Below are 21,018 nucleotides of genomic sequence, written 5' to 3'. Positions count from 1 at the left end.
GAGACCAGTGACCTGCCTGCCAAGGACCGGCGTAAGGCAGGTCATCCGTAGTACACACACGCTCTCTATTACCTCACACACACGCGCTCTCTATTACCTCACACACGCTCTCTATTACCTCACACACACACGCTCTCTATTACCTCACACACACACGCTCTCTATTACCTCACACACACACGCTCTCTATTACCTCACACACACGCGCTCTCTATTACCTCACACACACACACGCGCTCTCTATTACCTCACACACACGCTCTCTATTACCTCACACACACGCGCTCTCTATTACCTCACACACACACACGCGCTCTCTATTACCTCACACACACGCGCTCTCTATTACCTCACACACACACACGCGCTCTCTATTACCTCACACACACGCTCTCTATTACCTCACACACACGCTCTCTATTACCTCACACACACGCTCTCTATTACCTCACACACACACGCGCTCTCTATTACCTCACACAAACACACGCTCTCTATTACCTCACACAAACACACGCTCTCTATTACCTCACACAAACACACGCTCTCTATTACCTCACACACACACGCTCTCTATTACCTCACACACACACGCTCTCTATTACCTCACACACACACGCTCTCTATTACCTCACACACACACGCTCTCTATTACCTCACACACACACACGCTCTCTATTACCTCACACACACACACGCTCTCTATTACCTCACACACACACACGCTCTCTATTACCTCACACACACGCTCTCTATTACCTCACACACACGCTCTCTATTACCTCCCACACACGCTCTCTATTACCTCACTTTGTGTTTGAGTGTCCCCTTAGTCCACTTATTCTCCTAAGGTAAATGTGAAATGTGTTTTGCTTGTATTTTAACTTGAATGTTTTATTGCCCCTTCAATGCATTATCCATGTACAGAATGTATGAGGTTGTCACATTTTGCTGAGTCATCACTTGCGATTTGACTATAATGCAATATGCAAATATGTCTAAAGCATATTAGAAAACACTCCACACACCAAAGCATATTACACCAGAATCCCATTCTGAATGATGTCTCTGCACTCAATAAAAAAAAAAATATATATATATATATTCCCCCCCCCCCCAGCAAGCGCCCCCCCTCCAGATAGCCAGCAAGCGCTTTTTTGCCAATTATGAATGTTATTCAGTGCATTTCTATGGGCTATTTTAGTAAAGGCCAAATTCAATATTTTATGAAATTATATTTAAAAAAAAAAATACCTAAAGGGTTCCTAAAATTCAAAATAAAACTTTATTTTTAGACAAATTTTTGTTTAAAAGTTGCATTGTATATTTGCACAACACCTTTTGTTTGTGACTCACTACTTAGATTTATATCTAAATGTTTTAAATGTATATCTCCATTAAGTATAACAATGACTGACGTTCCCCCCGTCTGGCTGGCTGCCTCCCCCCGTCTGGCTGTCTGTCTCCCCCTGTCTGTCTGCCTCCCACTGTCTCTAGTCCTGAACAGTCCCAGCTCAGAGTCTCCAGTACACCACAAACCCAGCACTCCGTCCCGCTTGGCCCTCTTCATGCGCCAGCAGAGCACTGGGGGAGGTCCCTCGTCCCCCACAGAGACGATCCCCTCGTCGCCTGGTGCCGGCCCCAACACCCCCCTGTCCCCAGACAGCCCCATGCACCCCGTCCCAGAGGGGCTGGACTGGGAGTCGGGGTACCTAGAGTACCTCAGGGACGCCCGTAGGGGGGTAGAGCTGTGCTCCTGGGCCTGCCGGAACTGGTCAGCCCCCTACGACGGCGAGGACCCCTCACCCAACACTGCCCCTCTACCGCCCCCCACCTCCAACCCCTCCCTGGCCTTGTTCCCAGAGCACTTCTCATTCCAGCAGGGAGGAGGAGGTGGAAATGGAGGAGGTATTAACTCCCCCGGCCAGCAGAGGGCAGCAGTGGTGGCAGCAGCGCGGTCAGAGTGGAGCAGTACAGAGAGGGACAGTGGAGAGTGGGACGTCACCATCGGTAAGAACAGCTGTATCAGCCTCACACCCCGCACCAAGAAACGCAGCCTGCAGAGAGAGGAGGTCCCCCTCCCCAAACCTCTCCTTCTCCCTCCTGATTCTGCCCCCTCCGCTGACCCCCACCTCCACTCCGCCCCCACCAAGGGACCTCAGCAGGCCGTCTTCAACGGGACGTCGTTGGGGGGGCAGGGGGACGGGTGTATGGACAGCCAGGATGGAGGGATGAAGGTTAAGAAGGTGAAGAGAGAATTGGGTGAGCAGCGGCACCCTGCTGGGGGGGACTCTAGTCAGAATGGGGGCGTGGGTGCCTGCCCTACCCAGGCCCCTACCCCTGCCCAGGGCTTCTACAGTGAAGGGAATGGGAGTGGGGCTGCGGAAAGCTCCAGAGGTCTTCCACCACAGAAACAGAGTCCCACCCAGCATCAGCCTGCTTCACTGCCTTCAGAACCCCATACCAACTCCTCCAACGACAGGCCTACTCCCCACGCTGCGGCACCCGGCCCTGGATCGGGACCTCCAGATGCAATGCTCTCTAACCAGTCAGAAGCAGTGGAGCGGCTGATCTCTGAGCTCCTGGATGGGGCTGGGCCGGGGGAGGGGGGGCAGCAGGGGCCTGGGGACTCCAACGGCCAGGGCATCAGCATCGAGGCCTTCACCCAGGAGCTCCGGGAGCTGGAGGAGAGGGTGAGGGAGAGGAGCAGAGGGGCGGGGCTTCTCAGACAGCTGGAGGAGACCACCAGAGACCCCCACTCAGAGGAACCACCCTCGCCCCTGGACGCTGACCTGATGGGGAGCGGGGTAGGGGCTGGAGCAGAGCCCAAGGGAGAGGGGTCAGCTGTGGGGATGTTCAGCCCTGCCAGGCCTCTAGGACAGTCATCCTCTCAGCCCTACACAGGTGAGAAAGACCACCAGAGAGCTGAATGGTTTTGTTTGTTAGTCTATTAGGTGTTGTCTACTGTTCGCTTATGTGTGTTAAGATGTCAGTTCTCAGATATTGAATAGGTGTTTGATGTTGGAGGATTTTGCGTGAGGTTGGATGCTGCTCCATTATTTTACTTTTGTTGGTTTTATGTTTTCTTTTTGTTGACTTGCTCTTTTGATGTTTGACGTTGGATGGTGTTGCTGCACAGTGCAAAGGAAATAATTATTGACTGTTGCTTCCTTTTGATATTTAGTGTTACCTGTTTTTTTTTTCTTGTTGGATCTTGCCTTCCATTAGTGTGCATATGCACCCTTCCTCCCTCCATTCTCACATTCTCGCTCCCCTCTCTCTTCCTCGCTCTCCCTCTTTTTCTCTCCCAGGGACTTCAGATTTAAATGAGCTGTTAGCTAAATCTGGTGCAACGTATCACTTCTCACTTCTGATATCTCTCTCCCTCTCTCTGGCTCCCTCTCCCACAGGTCCGTTTATGGTGGTTCTGTTTGCCAAGCTGGAGAACATGCTCCAGAACTCTCTGTATGTGAACATCCTGCTGACAGGGATTCTGGGCCAGCTTGCTTGCTACCCTCAGCCCCTGCTCCGATCCTTCCTCCTCAACACCAACATGGTGTTCCAGCCCAGCGTCAAATCTCTCATACAGGTAGGAAGGATCACTATGTTCCCTAACTCTAACCCAGTGTCAAATCTCTCACACTGGTAGGAAGGATCACTATGTTCCCTAACTCTAACCCAGTGTCAAATCTCTCACACTGGTAGGAAGGATCACTATGTTCCCTAACTCTAACCCTAACTCTCCCCATGCCTCCTCTCTCTCTCTCTCTCTCTCTCTCTCTCTCTCTCTCTCTCTCTCTCTCTCTCTCTCTCTCTCCCCCCATTCCTCCTCTCTCTCTCTCTCCCCCCATGCCTCCTATCTCTCTCTCTCCCCCATGCCTCCTATCTCTCTCTCTCCCCCCATGCCTCCTCTCTCTCTCTCTCTCCCATGCCTCCTCTCTCTCTCTCTCTCTCATGCCTCCTCTCTCTCTCTCCCTCCCTCCCATGCCTCTCTCTCTCTCTCTCTCTCTCTCTCTCTCTCTCTCTCTCTCTCTCTCTCTCTCTCTCTCTCTCTCTCTCTCTCTCTCTCTCTCTCTCTCTCTCTCTCTCTCTCTCTCTCTCTCTCTCTCTGCCATGCCTCTTCTCCCTCCCTCAGGTTCTGGGCTCAGTGAAGAACCGCATTGAGATGTTTGCTGCGTCCCACGAGGACTTCCCTGCCATGCTGAAGAAAGCCCAGCGCTACCTGGCTGCCAGGGGCAAGGTGGACTGGGCCGACTCACCCATGGGGGTGCCCACCCTGCGACGCTCTGATTCTCTGGGTGGGTGAGAGGGGCACACAGCCTGTAGTAGTCCATGGGAGTTCTAGAGAGAATGAATAATGCAGAGAGGCTGTGTTGGAGTTGATTTGGTCAAATCTGGACAGCTGTTCTGTTTACATTTTTTTAGTCATTTTAGCAGACGCTCTTATCCAGAGCGACTTACAGTTAGTGAGTGCATACATTTTTCAACCCTGTTCCCAGGGTTACTGAAAGGGACTGGGACAGGGTAGGCAGCAGGAGAGCTGATTACATCTTATAAAGACACATCTCCTCACCAGGGGGAATCAGGCTCAGACTGGCCTGTGTGTTCTGGCCACACAAACAAACAGTTGAAGGCAGCTGCTGTGAAACCATGTCTGTATTTGCATCTGTCAGAAATGTCTGTAGTGAGGCGTCATAACGGACCCGGGTTCGATCCCAGGCTCTGTCGCAGCCGGCCGTGACCGGGAGACCCATGAGGCGGCGCACAATTGGCCCAGCGTTATATAATATAATAAGCCATTTAGCAGACGCTTTTATCCAAAGCGACTTACAGTCATGTGCGCATACATTTGTTACGTATGGGTGGTCCCGGGGATCGAACCCACTACCCTGGCGTTACAAGCGCCATGCTCTACCAATTGAGCTACAGAGGACCACCTGATCCAATAGAGACAGTGGATAGGACAGGTAGGTAGACTGTCCGGGTTAGGGGAGGGTTTGGCCGGCCGGCCGGGATTTCCTTGTCCCATCGCACTCTAGCGGCTCCTTGTGGCGGGCCGGGCGCCAGTTGGACGTTGTTTCCTCTGAGACATTGGTGCGGCTGGCTTCCGGGCTAAGCGAGCAGTGTGTCAAGAAGCAGTGTGGCTTGGCAGGGTCGTGTTTCGGAGGACATATGGCTCTCGACCTTCGCCTCTCCTGTGTCTGTTGGAGTTGCAGCGATGGGACAAGACTGTAACTACCAATCGGCTATCATGAAATTGGGGAGAAAACGGGGTCAAAATAAATAAAATAATAAATAATGTTATTTACTTATCTGTTGTGTCAGTCTACCTGTCCTATCCACTGTCTGTCTGTTGTCATTCTACCTGTCCTATCCACTGTCTGTCTGTTGTCAGTCTACCTGTCCTATCCACTGTCTGTCTGTTGTCAGTCTACCTGTCCTATCCACTGTCTATCTGTTGGGTCAGTCTACCTGTCCTATCCTAACCACATGCTGTGCTGTGTGTCTCTGTCTCTTCTCCAGTGAAGAGCCGGAAACCCTCGCTAGGCGACCTGATCCTTCGCCACACCAACAGCCCCACGCGGGCACGCCACGCCGCCCAGCTCGCCCTGGCCCACGTACGAGACGGCGGCCAATCGCTGCACAGCGCCCTGTTCCGGGGCGGGGCAGGGGCGTCGGGGCTGGAGAAGCAGGCGGAGGCTCTGAGGGTGAAGAACGCAGTCTACTGCGCCGTAATCTTCTCCGAGTTCCTCAAGGAGCTGGCTGCTCTGGCCCAGGAGCACGCCGTCTCCGTGCCCTTCCTCCAGAGCCACGACACTGAGGAGTGACATTTTTTAAAGGTTGCAACCCAATTTTCAACCCTCCTCCTCAGAAGAGTGGACTTGCACACACTCCCTGTCATGGATTGAAAAGCATTGGATTGGTGTAAGCATTGTCTGGAGGGAGTTCCTTTCTACCCGTTGTTAAAATATATTGTACACGAGGTCTGGGGCCTGTATCCACAAAGCGTCCTGAGTAGAAGAACTGATCTAGCGTCAATTTTGACTTTTAGATCAATAATGAATAAGATTGTATGGCTGATTCTAGATCAGTACTCCTGCACCGAGAGGCTTTCACCCTGACCTCATGGTGCAGCTACCATTTACCCCCTTCTGCCTGCAGGGGGCAGAGTGGACCACGGACTGGGCTGAGCGCTGCAGTGAAGAGACGAGAGAGGGAGAGGGGGGGGGGGGGGGGGACACACGGTTCATTCGGACAATGAGAAAACAAGAAGGGAATTTCAGTTTTTGTATGGAAAAAGTATATATAAAATGTTATGATACTGTGCATATCATGTATATAATATTTATGTGGACATATATATATTATACACACTAAATGTCAGATCTGGAGAGTGATCTGTAGTGGACATACCATACCATGCCATAGGTGGCAGCATAGAGCAGCACCACATTCGTACATGGTGCCGAGTCACCTCTCTCCCCTCTCTAGTGAATGATGCTCATCAGACTTTTTCCAGCTCAAAGGAGAACAAGGTTAAAGCTTCCGTCTTTTTTTTAGAAAATCTGACAAAAAGACCCACAACTTTTGATTTTCTCCGTTCGGTACAGAATTTGCAGAGCGCTGAAACTGGTTAGTAAACTCTGCTACTCAGCTCTGACCGTCTCGACTGTATAGTTGTGATATTATTATAATTGTGGACACAACAGGAAGGGAACCGGCCAATGGGCTCAGCATCTCAAGAAGACACCTTTTTTTGTTTTTAAACGCGTCACCTCAGCTTGGGAGATTTAACAGGGAGGGAGGGAAGGAGAGATGGGGGAGGGAGGGAAGGAGAGATGGGGGAGGGAGGGTGGGAGAGATGGGGGAGGGAGGGAAGGAGAGATGGGGGAGGGAGAGATGGGGGAGGGAGGGTGGGAGATGGGGGAGGGAGGGAAGGAGAGATGGGGGAGGGAGGGTGGGAGATGGGGGAGGGAGGGAAGGAGAGATGGGGAGGGAGGGAAGGAGAGATGGGGGAGGGAGAGATGTGGAGATGGGGGATGGAGGGAAGGAGAGATGGGGGAGGGAGGGAAGGGGAGATGGGGGAGGGAGGGTGGGAGATGGGGTAGGGGGGGAGGGAGAGATGGGGGAGGGAGGGAAGGAGAGATGGGGGAGGGAGGGAAGGAGAGATGGGGGAGGGAGAGATGGAGAGATGAGGTCTGGAAAAGGGAAGGAGACCGTAGAGAGGATCCTCCCTCTGTACTGTGTACTGGAAAACAAAAGTGGATTTTGATATTTGTATTTACAACCTCATGTTTTATCGTCATTTTAGATTTATTTGTATTTATTTTAAAAAATTAAACATTTTTAAGACATATCAATGCCATGTGGGAGCAAAACATCAACGTGTGTGTGTGTGTGTGCACCATGCAGTGTATCTGTTCGTGCACCTAGTGTTGCCAGAGGAAAGGCGGTGGTTCTGTTCTATCGTAGAAAAAACGGCAATGCTCAGGTGTAACTACAAAGCAGGATCAATGAGTTAGCCAGCTAACTCGCTGAAATATTCTGAATTTTTGTATTTATTATTTTGAAAGATAAGCTTGAAATTGGCCAGGTCTAATTAACTCAACAAAATTGCATATCTAAGTTTAGATTTCTTAATGAATCAGAAAATCAATAGTTATTTCTGGTTGCTTATCAAAGTTAGCTGGCTAACTCATTGATCCTGCTTTGTAGAGTATACCCCTCTGAAGGTTCAGTGTGGGATGGGAATGTTAATCGGTAGTCTGAGACTGGGAGAAAACCGTGCTCGTTGCTTTCAACCTCCTTTCTCTCTTGGTTTTCCTCGGGAGATATTGGTGTCTGTAAGTCTATAGTGGATCCCAAGCTTTACATTGGTTTAATGTAACTACGATTATCACATCCGATTTCCTGTTTGCAGTAACCAAACTGAAGTACCGTCCATCAAATCTGTTGTTGTGTGAAATAGGCTATACAGTTTTGTTTGGGCTCTCTCAAAACCCTGGGAGAATTGGTCCCACTCCTAAGGGCTATTATCAGTTCACACTGGCTATCCATACTGAAAGCCATTCTTCCGGTTGGTGGCCAACTGTTGGAAGGGAATGATATTGTAGATTCATCACCTAATTGCATTTTGGTACACCAGAAGTACGTTCATTTCCAACGGAATGTTGCGTTTTGCCTTGCAGCGTTGCGTTGCAGAGGCAGTTGCAGTGCGTTCTGTGTGGTGCGTATGTTGGATTTATCGAACGTATGCGTTAAAACTGTATGCGTAGACGGCTTGACAGAAATGGTAGCAGAAGGTGACTGTTGAACTTTTGTTGCACACATATCTAGATGACGCTGCATACTATTTTGCGCAATGACGCAGTCGGTGTTTTAAAAGCGTTATACTTAACCTTACATAGGTAATATACAGCGCTAGAATCTGCCATTCTATTTGTCTCTGAGGTACCAAGTAAAGAGAGGACCTTGTTTTCTCTGGGAAACTAGTCTGTAGAAACCTTGACCCTGTCAGTGTTTCCGTGGATCTCATATTGAATAGTATGTGTCATGTTGAGAAGCTAGCTGCGCCCACACGGTGTTTTGAAGCTTTGTCAAGACACTTTAATTACTTTAATTTCCATTTGATTATTTTTTTAATCAAAGGGTTGAGGTTGTTTTAAACTTTGTGAGTGCATGTGAAAGTCCATCTCTAACCCAGCCTCTATATTGTTAGTAACTTGGCTCCACATTCTCCCTGGTCTGTCAGTGAAACATCTGTCAGAATTGAAATGGATATGCCATAACTCTTGAGTGTTGACTTTGATGTTTTGATGAAAGCTACAATAGTTCCCTTAATGTCCTGTGCTGTTACTTTTATTTTATAAGAGTGTAACTCTCAAGAATTTTAACCCCAGAATTGACGATATTCCCCAAGTCTCTCGAACAGCTGCAACCAAATGTTTGAGGGGAAAAAAAGTACAGTAATTCAATAAACAAATATGAACAAGAACATCTGTATGAAAAGTCGCAAGTTCCACAAGCAGGTCCTGGGTAAGCTCTGCTAGACAGATAATCAAGCAGGTCCTGGGTAAGCTCTGCTAGACAGATAATCAAGCTGGTTCTGGGTAAGCTCTGCTAGACAGATAATCAAGCTGGTTCTGGGTAAGCTCTGCTAGACAGATAATCAAGCTGGTTCTGGGTAAGCTCTGCTAGACAGATAATCAAGCTGGTTCTGTGTTGGAGAGGGAGGAGGGAGAGGAAAGTGAAGTTCTGCAGTGTTTTCCAAAACGCCATCCCGTCCCTCAATCCGTCAATCCCCAAACCTTCCCAGTCTGTCCGTTCATTCACCCCTCCAATGTGACCTGCTAACCTTCCCAGTCTGTCTGTTCATTCACCCCTCCAATGTGACCTGCTAACCTTCCCAGTCTGTCTGTTCATTCACCTCTCCAATGTGACCCGCTAACCTTCCCAGTCTGTCCGTTCATTCACCCCTCCAATGTGACCTGCTAACCTTCCCAGTCTGTCCGTTCATTCACCCCTCCAATGTGACCTGCTAACCTTCCCAGTCTGTCTGTTCATTCACCTCTCCAATGTGATCCGCTAAGTTCTCTCTAGAAAGAAATGCAAGGTTCAGACGTCAGATATTTACCTTGACTGGGCTATCCCTTTTTCATTCTGTTTTATTTTTTTATTTTGTCTCAATACATTGTTTCACCATGTTAATTAACCATTTTTACAATAAGGAAAATGAAAATGCTAAGAAATTCAAGCAACTATTTCAATTGTATTGATTGTTTTTGATGTTTTGTGAGCGTGTTCAGCTCTTTCCAGGTTTTGTCTTTTTAGTATTGACCTGTGTGCACGGCAGCAGTAATCTTCCTCAGCCTCTCTCCCTCTTACAGCCCAGTCTCTGTAACTGCCAGCCGGCCACTCCACAAAATGCCATGCAGTAGAGGTTTGAGAAAGATCCTCTACTGTAACTTCATGACTTCCTATTAACTGCTCATCTTTTATTTAAACTGTGTTGGAGAGGATGTGGTAACCGTTCCAATTGACTAGAAAAACCACAAGAGAGCTGAACACCTCTCACTGTGTGATTCAAACCGTTTTGATTTTTAAGTGTAGTTTTCTGGAAATTATGTCAGCTGTTCTTCCTCACTTTTTTCCTGTATTGTGAAAGGATGGATAGACTTGCCCTGATAGATCTCTCCTGGAATCTATGCAAACATGCTCTGGTGTTCCAACGCCAAGGCTGAAACGGGAGATGGACTGAGTTAATCTGTAAATAATGTATAAACCAATGGGTCTTAGGAATACAGGGGCATATGAATTAATCAACAGGACTGAATGAAACACATGCGAAATGAATGTCTGAAATATTTTTCTATAATTAAAAGAGAAAAAAACAAACAAATGAAACAAAAACAAAAAACCTTGTGGGGAAAAATCTGTAAGAAACACTAAAAAAGGGAACGTTTTTATTAATTTATAAATGTTTTACCTAGCAGTATGGATTGTCCTGATCTCTTTTTATTGTGGCTTTTCTCTCCACTTTCAATTGTGACACACCACACAAGAGTTGATGTACATATCCCACCTAAGAGATGAGCTTCCCACCTAAGAGATGAGCTTCCCACCTAAGAGATGAGCTTCCCACCTAAGAGATGAGCTTTTCCTGTCTTTCACCCTCTGTTCTCCTTTTAATAATTCATTCTCTCTAAGCGGGTGTGAGGGTGTACTCTCTTTCACAGCGGAACATTCTACAGATACTCAACTGACTCAAACTCTTGCTTATTAGCCTAGCTCAGAGCACTGGGATGGTGAGAGTGAAATATATGTATATCTAGAACATTCACCACTGTCAGTGTGTTTGGTTGATCTAGAACAGTGTTTCCCAACTCCAGTCCTCCAGTATCCCCCTACATCACACTTTTTTTTGTTGTTGTAGCCTCAGACGAACTCACCTCATTCAACTCATCAAGGGCTTGATGATTAGTTGACGAGTTGAATCAGGTGTACTTGTCCGGGGCAACAACAAAAAATGTGTGCTGTTGGGGGTCCTGGAGTCAACCCTGATCTAGAACATTCTCCACTGTTGGTGTATTAGTTGATCTATAGAACACGTGTCAAACTCATTTCACGTAGGGCTGAGTTTTTTCACTCCCTTGGACTTGATTGATTAAAAAAGGTCACTGATTAGTAAGGAACTCCTCCCCTCACCTGGTTGTCTACATCTTCATTGAAAGGGGGGAAAAAACTAAAAACCTGCAGACACTAGGCCCTCCATGGAATGAGTTTGACACCCCTGATCTAGAACATTCACCACTGACAGTGTGTTGGTTGATCTAGAACATTCACCACTGACAGTGTGTTGGTTGATCTAGAACATTCACCACTGACAGTGTGTTGGTTGATCTAGAACATTCACCACTGACAGTGTGTTGGTTGATCTAGAACATTCACCACTGACAGTGTGTTGGTTGATCTAGAACATTCACCACTGACAGTGTGTTGGTTGATCTAGAACATTCACCACTGACAGTGTGTTGGTTGATCTAGAACATTCACCACTGTCAGTGTGTTGGTTGATCTAGAACATTCACCACTGTCAGTGTGTTGGTTGATCTAGAACATTCACCACTGTCACAGTGTGTTGGTTGATCTAGAACATTCACCACTGTCAGTGTGTTGGTTGATCTAGAACAGGGTTCTTCAGGGCCGAAACACTTCTGTTTTTTTATTTCTACCTGGTAGTTAATTGCACTCACCTGGTGTCCCAGGTCTGAATTAGCCCCTGATTAGAAGGAGAGGATGGAAAAACAGAGGTGTTTCGGCCCTCCAGGACCGGAATTGAAGAACCCTGATCTAGAACATTCACCACTGACAGTGTGTTGGTTAATCTAGAACAGGGCTGCCCAACCCTCTTCCTGGAGAGCTACTGTCCTGTAGGTTTTCAGTCCAACCCTCATTTATCAGACTGACAGACTGTGATGTTGATACCATAAGAGTGTGACCGGCCGAGGCCTCTGACAGGACTGGACTGGCAGTTTCACACCATGCTGTTAAGTTAGCCTCCTGTAGCTCAGTTGGTAGAGCATGGCGCTTGCAACGCCAGGGTTGTGGGTTCGATTCCCATGGGGGGCCAGTATGAAAAATGTATGCACTAACTGTAAGTCGCTCTGGATAAGAGCGTCTGCAAAAAAAAATAAAAAATTCATCGAACGATAACAGGTAGTGTCCCAAATTGCAGCCTACTCCCTATATACCCGACCTGGTCAAAAGTAGTGCACTATGTAGAGAAAAGGGTGCCATTTGGGACATTTGCAAACCTGGTGTGATGTGGGTTATCTTTATTATCCTCCCCCTACTTCTCTTTTATCCCTCTACTCTCTGTCTCTGTCTGTCTCTCTCTGTCTCTGTCTCTGTCTCTCTCTCTCTCTCTCTCTCTCTCTCTCTCTCTCTCTCTCTCTCTCTCTCTCTCTCTTTCTGTCTCTCTCTTTCTGTCTCTCTCTCTCTTTCTGTCTGTCTCTCTCTCTCTCTCTCTCTGTCTCTCTCTCTCTCTCTCTCTGTCTCTCTCTCTCTCTCTCTCTCTCTCTGTCTCTCTCTCTCTCTCTCTCTCTCTCTCTGTGTGGCTCTCTGTCTCTGTGGCTCTCTCTCTCTCTATCTCTGTCTCTCTCTCTCTCTCTCTCTCTCTCTGTGTGGCTCTCTGTCTCTGTGGCTCTCTCTCTCTCTCTTCCTCTCTCTCTCTCTCTCTCTCTCTCTTCCTCTCTCTCTCTGTCAATGTTAGATTAAGGTTGTGGTTGAGTCATACTGCTGCATATTCTCTCTCGTTCTCCCTGGGTGTTTGATGAATCTGAGAAAGACATAAATGACACGAGGAACAGCTGCTGTACTTTGAACTCCCTAAGATAAAGACTGCTGAACATTGAACCTTGATTTATCTTTTTGGCCTTCCTGTGACGTCGGGTGCTGTAGGTTAGCCTTGAGCTAGCCTCTAGCCAGGCCCATCTCCCGGCTATCCACCTCTCTGTCAACCAGACGGGACCTCCTAGTGTCGACATGGAGCCCCGCCGAACCATCACGACTGGTCTGCCGACGTAATCGTCTGATGTGGTTTCAACAGGCTTCCCGTTGCGACGACCACGAAGATCCATCTGCTAGCCCCAGCCTGCTAGCACGCGCAATCAACAGCCGTGCCTTCTGCTCGCCTGTGCTGTAGCAGCCTACGAACTGCTCCCGGACTTACCTATTGCTGTTCACTGGACCTTATGATCACTCAGCTACACATCTGATGCCCGCTGGACTGTTCCTTTACACGGTACCCTATCCTGTTTATCTGTTTAGCCTCAGCCCAAACTTTCGTCGCCATTACCAGTTGTTGTCTTAGCCCTCTCGTATAACACCTGTGATTGCGTTATGCCTCTCTCCCATGTCAATATGTCAATTCAGAAATTTCCATCCCGAACTACATTTTCCGTCTAGATAGAACTGCCAAAGGGGGAGGAGTTGAAATGCACTGTAGAGAGAGCCTGCAGAGCTCTATCGTACTATCCAGGTCTGTGCCCAAACAGTTTGAGCTTCTACTTATAAAAATCCACCTTTCCAGAAATGTCTCACTGTTGCCGCTTGCTACAGACCCCCCTCAGCCCCCAGTTGTGCCCTGGACACCATATGTGAATTGCTTGCCCCCCCCATCTATCCTCAGAGTTCGTAATGCTTGGTGACCTAAACTGGGATATGCTTAACACCCCGGCCGTCCTACAATCTAAACTAGACGCCCTCAATCTCACACAAATTATCAAGGAACCTACCAGGTACAACCTTAAATCCGTAAAGATGGGCACCCTCATAGATATCATCCTGACTAATTTACCCTCTAAATACACCTCCGCTGTCTTCAACCAGGATCTCAGCGATCACTGCCTCGTTGCCTGCGTCCGTAATGGGTCCGCGGTCAAACGACCACCCCTCATCACTGTCAAACGCTCCCTAAAACACTTCAGCGAGCAGGCCTTTCATAATTGACCTGGCCCGGGTATCCTGCATCGATATTGCCGTCAGTAGAGGATGCCTGGATGTTCTTCAAAAGTGCTTTCCTCTCCATCTTAAATAAGCATGCCCCATTCAAACAATTCAGAACTAAGAACAGATATAGCCCCTGGTTGACCCCAGACTTGACTGCCCTTGACCAGCACAAAAACATCCTGTGGCGTACTGCATTAGCATCGAACAGCCCCCGCGATATGCAACTTTTCAGGGAAGTTAGAAACCAATATACACAATCAGTTAGGAAAGCAAAGGCTAGCTTTTTCAAACAGAAATGTGCATCCTTTAGCACTAACTCCAAAAAGTTTTGGGACACTGTAAAGTCCATGGAGAATAAAAGCACCTCCTCCCAGCTACCCACTGCACTGAGGCTAGGAAACACTGTCACCACCGATAAATCTACGATAATCAAGAATTTCATTTTCCTACGGCTGGCCATGCTTTCCACCTGGCTACCCCTACCCCGGCCACCAGCTCTGCACCTTCCGCTGCAACTTGCCCATACCCCCCCCCCCCCCCCGCTTCTCCTTCACCCAAATTCAGATAGCTGATGTCCTGAAAGAGCTGCAAAATCTGGAACCCTACAAATCAGCTGGGCTAGACAATCTGGACCCTTTCTTTCTAAAATTAGCCGCCGAAATTGTCGCAACCCCTATTACTAGCCTGTTCAACCTCACTTCGTATCGTCTGAGATTCCCAGAGATTGGAAAGCTGCCGCGGTCATCCCCCTCTTCAAAGGGGGTGACACTAGATCCAAACTGTTACAGACCTATATCCATCCTACCCTGCCTTTCGAAAGTATTTGAAAGCAAAGTTAACAAACAGATCACTGACCACTTCGAATCCCACCGTACCTTCTCCGCTATGCAATCTGGTTTCTGAGCTGGTCATGGGTGCACCTCAGCCACGCTCGAGGTCCTAAACGATATAATAACCGCAATTGATAAAAGACAGTACTGTGCAGCCGTCTTCATCGACCTGGCCAAGGCTTTTGACTCTGTCAATCACCGCATTCTAATTGGCAGACTAAATAGCCTTGGTTTCTCAACTGACTGCCTCGCCTTGTTCACCAACTACTTCTCAGATAGAGTTCAATGTGTCAAATCGGAGGGCCTGTTGTCTGGACCTCTGGCAGTCTCTATGGGGGTGCCACAGGGTTCAATTCTCGGGCGGACTCTATTCTCTGTGTATATCAATGATGTCGCTCTTGCTGCTGGTGACTCTCAGATCCACCTCTACGCAGACGACACCATTTTTTGTATACATCTGGCCCTTCATTGGACACTGTGTTAACAAACCTCCAAACGAGTTTCAATGCCATACAACACTCCTTCCGTGGCCTCCAACTGCTCTTAAACGCTAGTAAAACGAAATGCATGCTCTTCAATCGAACGCTGCTTGCACCCGCCTGCCCGACTAGAATCACTACTCTTGGCGGGTCTGACTTAGAATATGTGGACAACTACAAATACAGACTCACATTAAGCATCTCCAATCCAAAGTTAAATCTAGAATCGGCTTCCTGTTTCGCAACAAAGCCTCCTTCACTCATGCTGCTAAACATGCCCTCGTAAAACTGACTATCCTACCGATCCTTGACTTCGGCGATGTCATTTACAAAATAGCTTCCAACACTCTACTCAGCAAATTGGATGTAGTCTATCACAGTGCCATCCGTTTTGTCACCAAAGCCCCATATACTACACACCATTGTGACCTGTACGCTCTCGTTGGCTGGCCCTCACTACATATTCGTCGCCAAACCCACTGGCTCCAGGTCATCTATAAATCACTGCTAGGCAAATCCCCGCCTTATCTTAGCTCATTAGTCACCATAGCAACACCCACCCGTAGTCTGCGCTCCAGCAAGTATATCTCACTGGTCATCCCCAAAGCCAACACCTCCTTTGGCCGCCATTCCTTCCAGTTCTCTGCTGCAAATGACTGGAACGAACTACAAAAATCTCTGAAGCTGGAGACACTTATCTCCCTCATTAAATATAAGCATCAGTTGTCAGAGCAGCTTACCGATCACTGCACCTGTACACAGCCCATCTGTAATTAGCCCACCCAACTACCTCATCCCTATATTGTTATTTACATTATTTATTTTGCTCATTTGCACCCCAGTATCTCTATTTGCACATCATCTTCTGCACATCTCACTCCAGTGTCAATACTAAATTGTAATTATTTTGCACTATGGCCTATTTATTGCCTTACCTCCATAACTTACTACATTTGCACACACTGTATATAGATTTTCTATTGTGTTATTGACTGTACGTTTTTGTTTATTCCATATGTAGCTCTGTGTTGTTTTTATCGCACTGCATTGTTTTATCTTGGCCAGGTCTTGGAGGGTGGGTAGTTTGCCTCCGGTGATGCTTTGTGCAGACCGCACCACCTTTTAGAGAACCCTGCGGTTGTGGGCTGTGCAGTTGCCGTACCAGGCGGTGATACAGCCTGACAGGATGCTCTCAATTGTGCATCTGTAAAAGTTTGAGGGTTTTAGGTGCCAAGCCAAATTCCTTCAGCCTCCTGAGGTTGAAGAGGCGCTGTTGCGTCTTCTTCGCCACCCTGTCTGTGTGGGTGGACCTTTTCAGATCGTCAGTGATGTGTACGCCGAGGAACTTGAAGCTTTCCACCTTCTCTACTGCGGTCCCATCGATGTGGACCGCAGGATCAAGGACTGCCAAAGGCATTAACTCCCCAGGATCAAGGACTGCTGTACATTTAACTCCCCAAGATCAAGGACTTTAAAGACACGATGCAATTAAGAAAACGGCCCTTTTCAACAATAAATTGACTCACTCAAAGGAATCGTCCTTGGAATCACGGAACAGGAACTTTTTCTCTGTGTGACTATGGAGAACTTGAGAGGTTGACGTAGACTAATCCTTGTCTTGAGGGGTCAACTATATTAAACTGAGGATGGAATACAGCGTTGCTCATCCATCAATTACATTGAATAGGCTTTTATCCTCCAGACCAATGTCCTCTCCTCACGCTCCTTTCCTCCACCCCCTCTGCCTCTATCAGCCGCCCCCCTCCTCGCCTCCCTTAGGTCCCTCTGTCCCCCCTCCTCCCTTCCTGTTCTCCTCTCTCAACTTCCCTCCTCCTCCTCCCTTCCTGTTCTCCTCCCTCAGCTTCCCTCCTCCCTTCCTGTTCTCCTCCCTCAGCTTCCCTCCTCCCTTCCTGTTCTCCTCCCTCAGCTTCCCTCTTCCCTTCCTGTTCTCCTCCCTCAGCTTCCCTCCTCCCTTCCTGTTCTCCTCCCTCAGCTTCCCTCCTCCCTAGGGGAAGTTGAACACCTGGAGGGAGAACGGTGGGAAGAAAGAGGAAGTTATCAGGAGGTAAGGAAACCACACTGCTTAGATATATCCCTTCATTGGACAACAGAGTGGAGGTTAGTTCACTATACTGGGAGAGCATCCCTATCAGCTTGGGCTCAGACGGCGGTCTCCCTGCTACCAAGGAGGTGTAGTCCGGGGAGACAAACTTGGCCCACTTGGCCTTGGGGTGGAGGTAGCAGCCCCTCCAGCCGCCACACCTCCGCCAGGCCTGAGGGAGAGCCAGACAACCTCCGCCAGGCCTGAGGGAGAGCCAGACAACCTCCGCCAGTTCTGAGGGAGAGACAGACAACCTCCGCCAGGCCTGAGGGAGAGACAGACAACCTTCGACAGGAGAAGGCCAGAGTGGTGGTGGGCCTCAGCTCTGTCCTCTCCATCCCCAGCACACACAGCTTGACGTCAGCTACAGCCAAGCTTGGCGTCAGCTGCTTACCTGGAGCCAAGAGATGGAGCGGGATTAGACAAGGGCCTCATTTCCCAGAGCCTTCGTAGTGTTGAGATCATCCAGTGGTATATCGAGATGTGGGTATACTCTAATTTTACCAGAAATTCACAGGTTTCAGATTGTTCCTTTTTTTTTCTCAGGTTTTCGCTCTCAGTCATACTTTTAATTGAACAGACAATTTTAGTTGTTTTTCTAAGTCCACAACAGTGCTTAAACCACATCAGGAGACCACTTTTGAGGTCTGGGAAAATTCTAACAAATTTAAAAAATGTAGTCTAATTCAACTGTCACTCACATGAGATGGAGTTTGCAAAACAAATGTCCACTGGATTGATTCAAATAATCATATCATTCTGCCAGGTAGGCAAAGGCTACTTTGTAGCAAGTTAACATTTTAATTGAGAAGGTTTTTGGGAAAGCCTTTTCATCTACCAGAAGACTGTTAGGCCTATCATTAGCATCACTATTTTTCCTGTTCCTTAATTGTTTTAAACGTGGACTTTTTTATTTCATATTTTGAGGCATGTCTTTCCTTGCTTCAAATTAGCCTATAGCCAAAATCCCACCATAGAAGCGTGGAGGCAATTATTTTTTTATTTAACCTTTATTTAACCAGGTAAACCAGTTGAGAACAAGTTCTCATTTACAACTGCGACCTGGCCAAGATAAAGCAAAGCAGTGCGATAAAAACAACAACACAGAGTTACATATGGGGTAAACAAAACATAAAGTCAAAAATACAACAGAAAATATATATATATACAGTGTGCAAATGTAGCAAGTTATGGAGGTAAGGTAATAAATAGGCCATAGTGCAAAATAATTACAATTAGTATTAACACTGGAATGATAGATGTGCAAGAGATGATGTGCAAATAGAGATATTGGGGTGCAAATTAGCAAAATAAATAACAATATAGGGATGAGGTAGTTGGGTGGGCTAATTTCAGATGGGCTGTGTACAGGTGCAGTGATCGGTAAGCTGCTCTGACAACTGATGCTTAAAGTTAGTGAGGGAGATAAGAGTCTCCAGCTTCAGAGATTTTTGCAGGTCGTTCCAGTCATTGACAGCAGAGAACTGGAAGGAATGGCGGCCAAAGGAGGTGTTGGCTTTGGGGATGACCAATGAGATATACCTGCTGGAGCGCAGACTACGGGTGGGTGTTGCTATGGTGACCAATGAGCTAAGTTAAGGCGGGGATTTGCCTAGCAGTGATTTATAGATGGCCTGGAGCCAGTGGGTTTGACGACGAACATGTAGTGAGGACCAGCCAACAAGAGCGTACAGGTCAGTGGTGGGTAGTATATGGGGCTCTGGTGACAAAACGGATGGCAATGTGATAGACTACATCCAATTTGCTGAGTAGAGTGTTGGAGGCTATTTTGTAAATGACATCGCTGAAGTCGAGGATCGGCAGGACAGTCAGTTTTACGAGGGCATGTTTGGCCGCATGAGTGAAGGAGGCTTTGCTGCGAAATAGGAAGCCGATTCTGGATTTAACTTTGGATTGGAGACGCCCAGTGTGAGTCCGTAAGGAGAGTCCACAGTCCAACCAGACACCTAGGCATTTGTAGTTGTCCTCATACTCTAGGTCAGACCCGTCGAGAGCAGTGACTCTAGTCGGGTGGGCGGGTGCCAGCAGCGTTCGATTTGAAGGGCGTGCATCTAGTTCCACCTGTGTTCAAGAGCAGTTGGAGGCTACGGAAGGAGTGTTGTATGGCATTGAAGCTCGCCCCGGAGGTTTGCCAACACGGTGTCCAATGAAGGGCCAGATGCATACAAAAGGGTGTCGTCCGCGCAGAGGTGGATCCGAGAATCACCAGCAGCAAGAGCGACATCATTGACATACACAATTATAAAGACTTTCCTCTCCTGTTATATTGGTTTTCAAGTCAATTTTAATTGGCTACTAGACAAAGGCATTATCCTATTCCTTTTAGCAACCCATGATAGTTGTTGCATCTTTAGATCTCACCTCTTTCTAAATGTCTGACTGATATTTCTATCTCTGTCCCGCTAGTTGCATTTTGGATCATTGGCCTACTGCTTTGTGCCCATCGCTGCGCTTAAAATTTGAATAAATATAAACACTGACCAAAAATATAAAAGCAACATGTAAAGTGTTGGTCCCATGTTTCATGAGATGAAATAAAAGATCCCAGAAATGTTCCATACGCACAAAAAGCTTATTTCTCAAAAAAAAAATGAAATGCACAAATTTGTTTACATCCCTGTTAGTGAACATTTCTCCTTTGCCAAGATAACCCATCCACCTGACAGGTGTGGCATATCAAGAAGCTGATTAAAAGGCATGATCATTACACAGGTGCACCTTGTGCTGGGGATAATAAAAGTCCACTCTAAAATGTGCAGTTTGTCACACAACACAGACAGACTGTCTTGTACTGTTCATCCTGACAGAGAGACTGTCTTGTACTGTTCATCCTGACAGGACTGTCTATTGCTGTTAATCCTGACAGAGAGACTGTCTAGTGCTGTTAATCCTGACAGAGAGACTGTCTAGTGCTGTTCATCCTGACAGAGAGACTGTCTAGTGCTGTTCATCCTGACAGAGAGACTGTCTAGTGCTGTTCATCCTGACAGAGAGACTGTCTAGTACTGTTCATCCTGACAGAGAGACTGTCTAGTGCTGTTCATCCTGACAGAGAGACTGTCTAGTGCTGTTCATCCTGACAGAGAGACTGTCTAGTGCTGTTCATCATGACACTGTCTAGTGCTGTTCATCCTGACAGAGAGACTGTCTAGTGCTGTTCATCATGACACTGTCTAGTGCTGTTCATCCTGACAGAGAGACTGTCTAGTGCTGTTCATCCTGACAGAGAGACTGTCTAGTGCTGTTCATCCTCACAGAGAGACTGTTGAGTACTGTTCATTCTGACAGAGAGACTGTCTAGTGCTGTTCATCCTGACAGAGAGACTGTCTAGTGCTGTTCATCCTGACAGAGAGACTGTCTAGTGCTGTTCATCATGACACTGTCTAGTGCTGTTCATCCTGACAGAGAGACTGTCTAGTACTGTTCATCCTGACAGAGAGGCTGTCTAGTGCTGTTCATCCTGACAGAGAGACTGTCTAGTGCTGTTCATCATGACACTGTCTAGTGCTGTTCATCCTGACAGAGAGACTGTCTAGTGCTGTTCATCCTGACAGAGAGACTGTCTAGTGCTGTTCA

General features: G+C 47.6%; 1 protein-coding gene across 1 annotated transcript in view; it reads left to right on the top strand.

Annotated features, from left to right (window-relative positions):
* The window catches only part of LOC311129754 (FHF complex subunit HOOK-interacting protein 1B-like), a 32,503-nt gene extending 26,279 nt beyond the window's left edge, over positions 1-6,224 (top strand). The window contains exons 8-11 of the mRNA XM_084162180.1: positions 1,498-2,904; positions 3,411-3,589; positions 4,136-4,298; positions 5,524-6,224. Of these exons, the coding sequence (XP_084018306.1) occupies positions 1,498-2,904; positions 3,411-3,589; positions 4,136-4,298; positions 5,524-5,828 (2,054 nt within the window). The 3' untranslated portion in view covers positions 5,829-6,224. The remainder of the gene's footprint in view (positions 1-1,497; positions 2,905-3,410; positions 3,590-4,135; positions 4,299-5,523) is intronic.
* The last annotated feature ends 14,794 nt before the right edge of the window (positions 6,225-21,018 follow it).

Source organism: Coregonus lavaretus (genome assembly GCF_964263955.1).
Source record: "Coregonus lavaretus genome assembly, chromosome: 5".
Classification (NCBI taxonomy): Eukaryota; Metazoa; Chordata; class Actinopteri; order Salmoniformes; family Salmonidae; genus Coregonus; species Coregonus lavaretus.
This window is presented reverse-complemented; position numbering and strand designations above follow the sequence as displayed.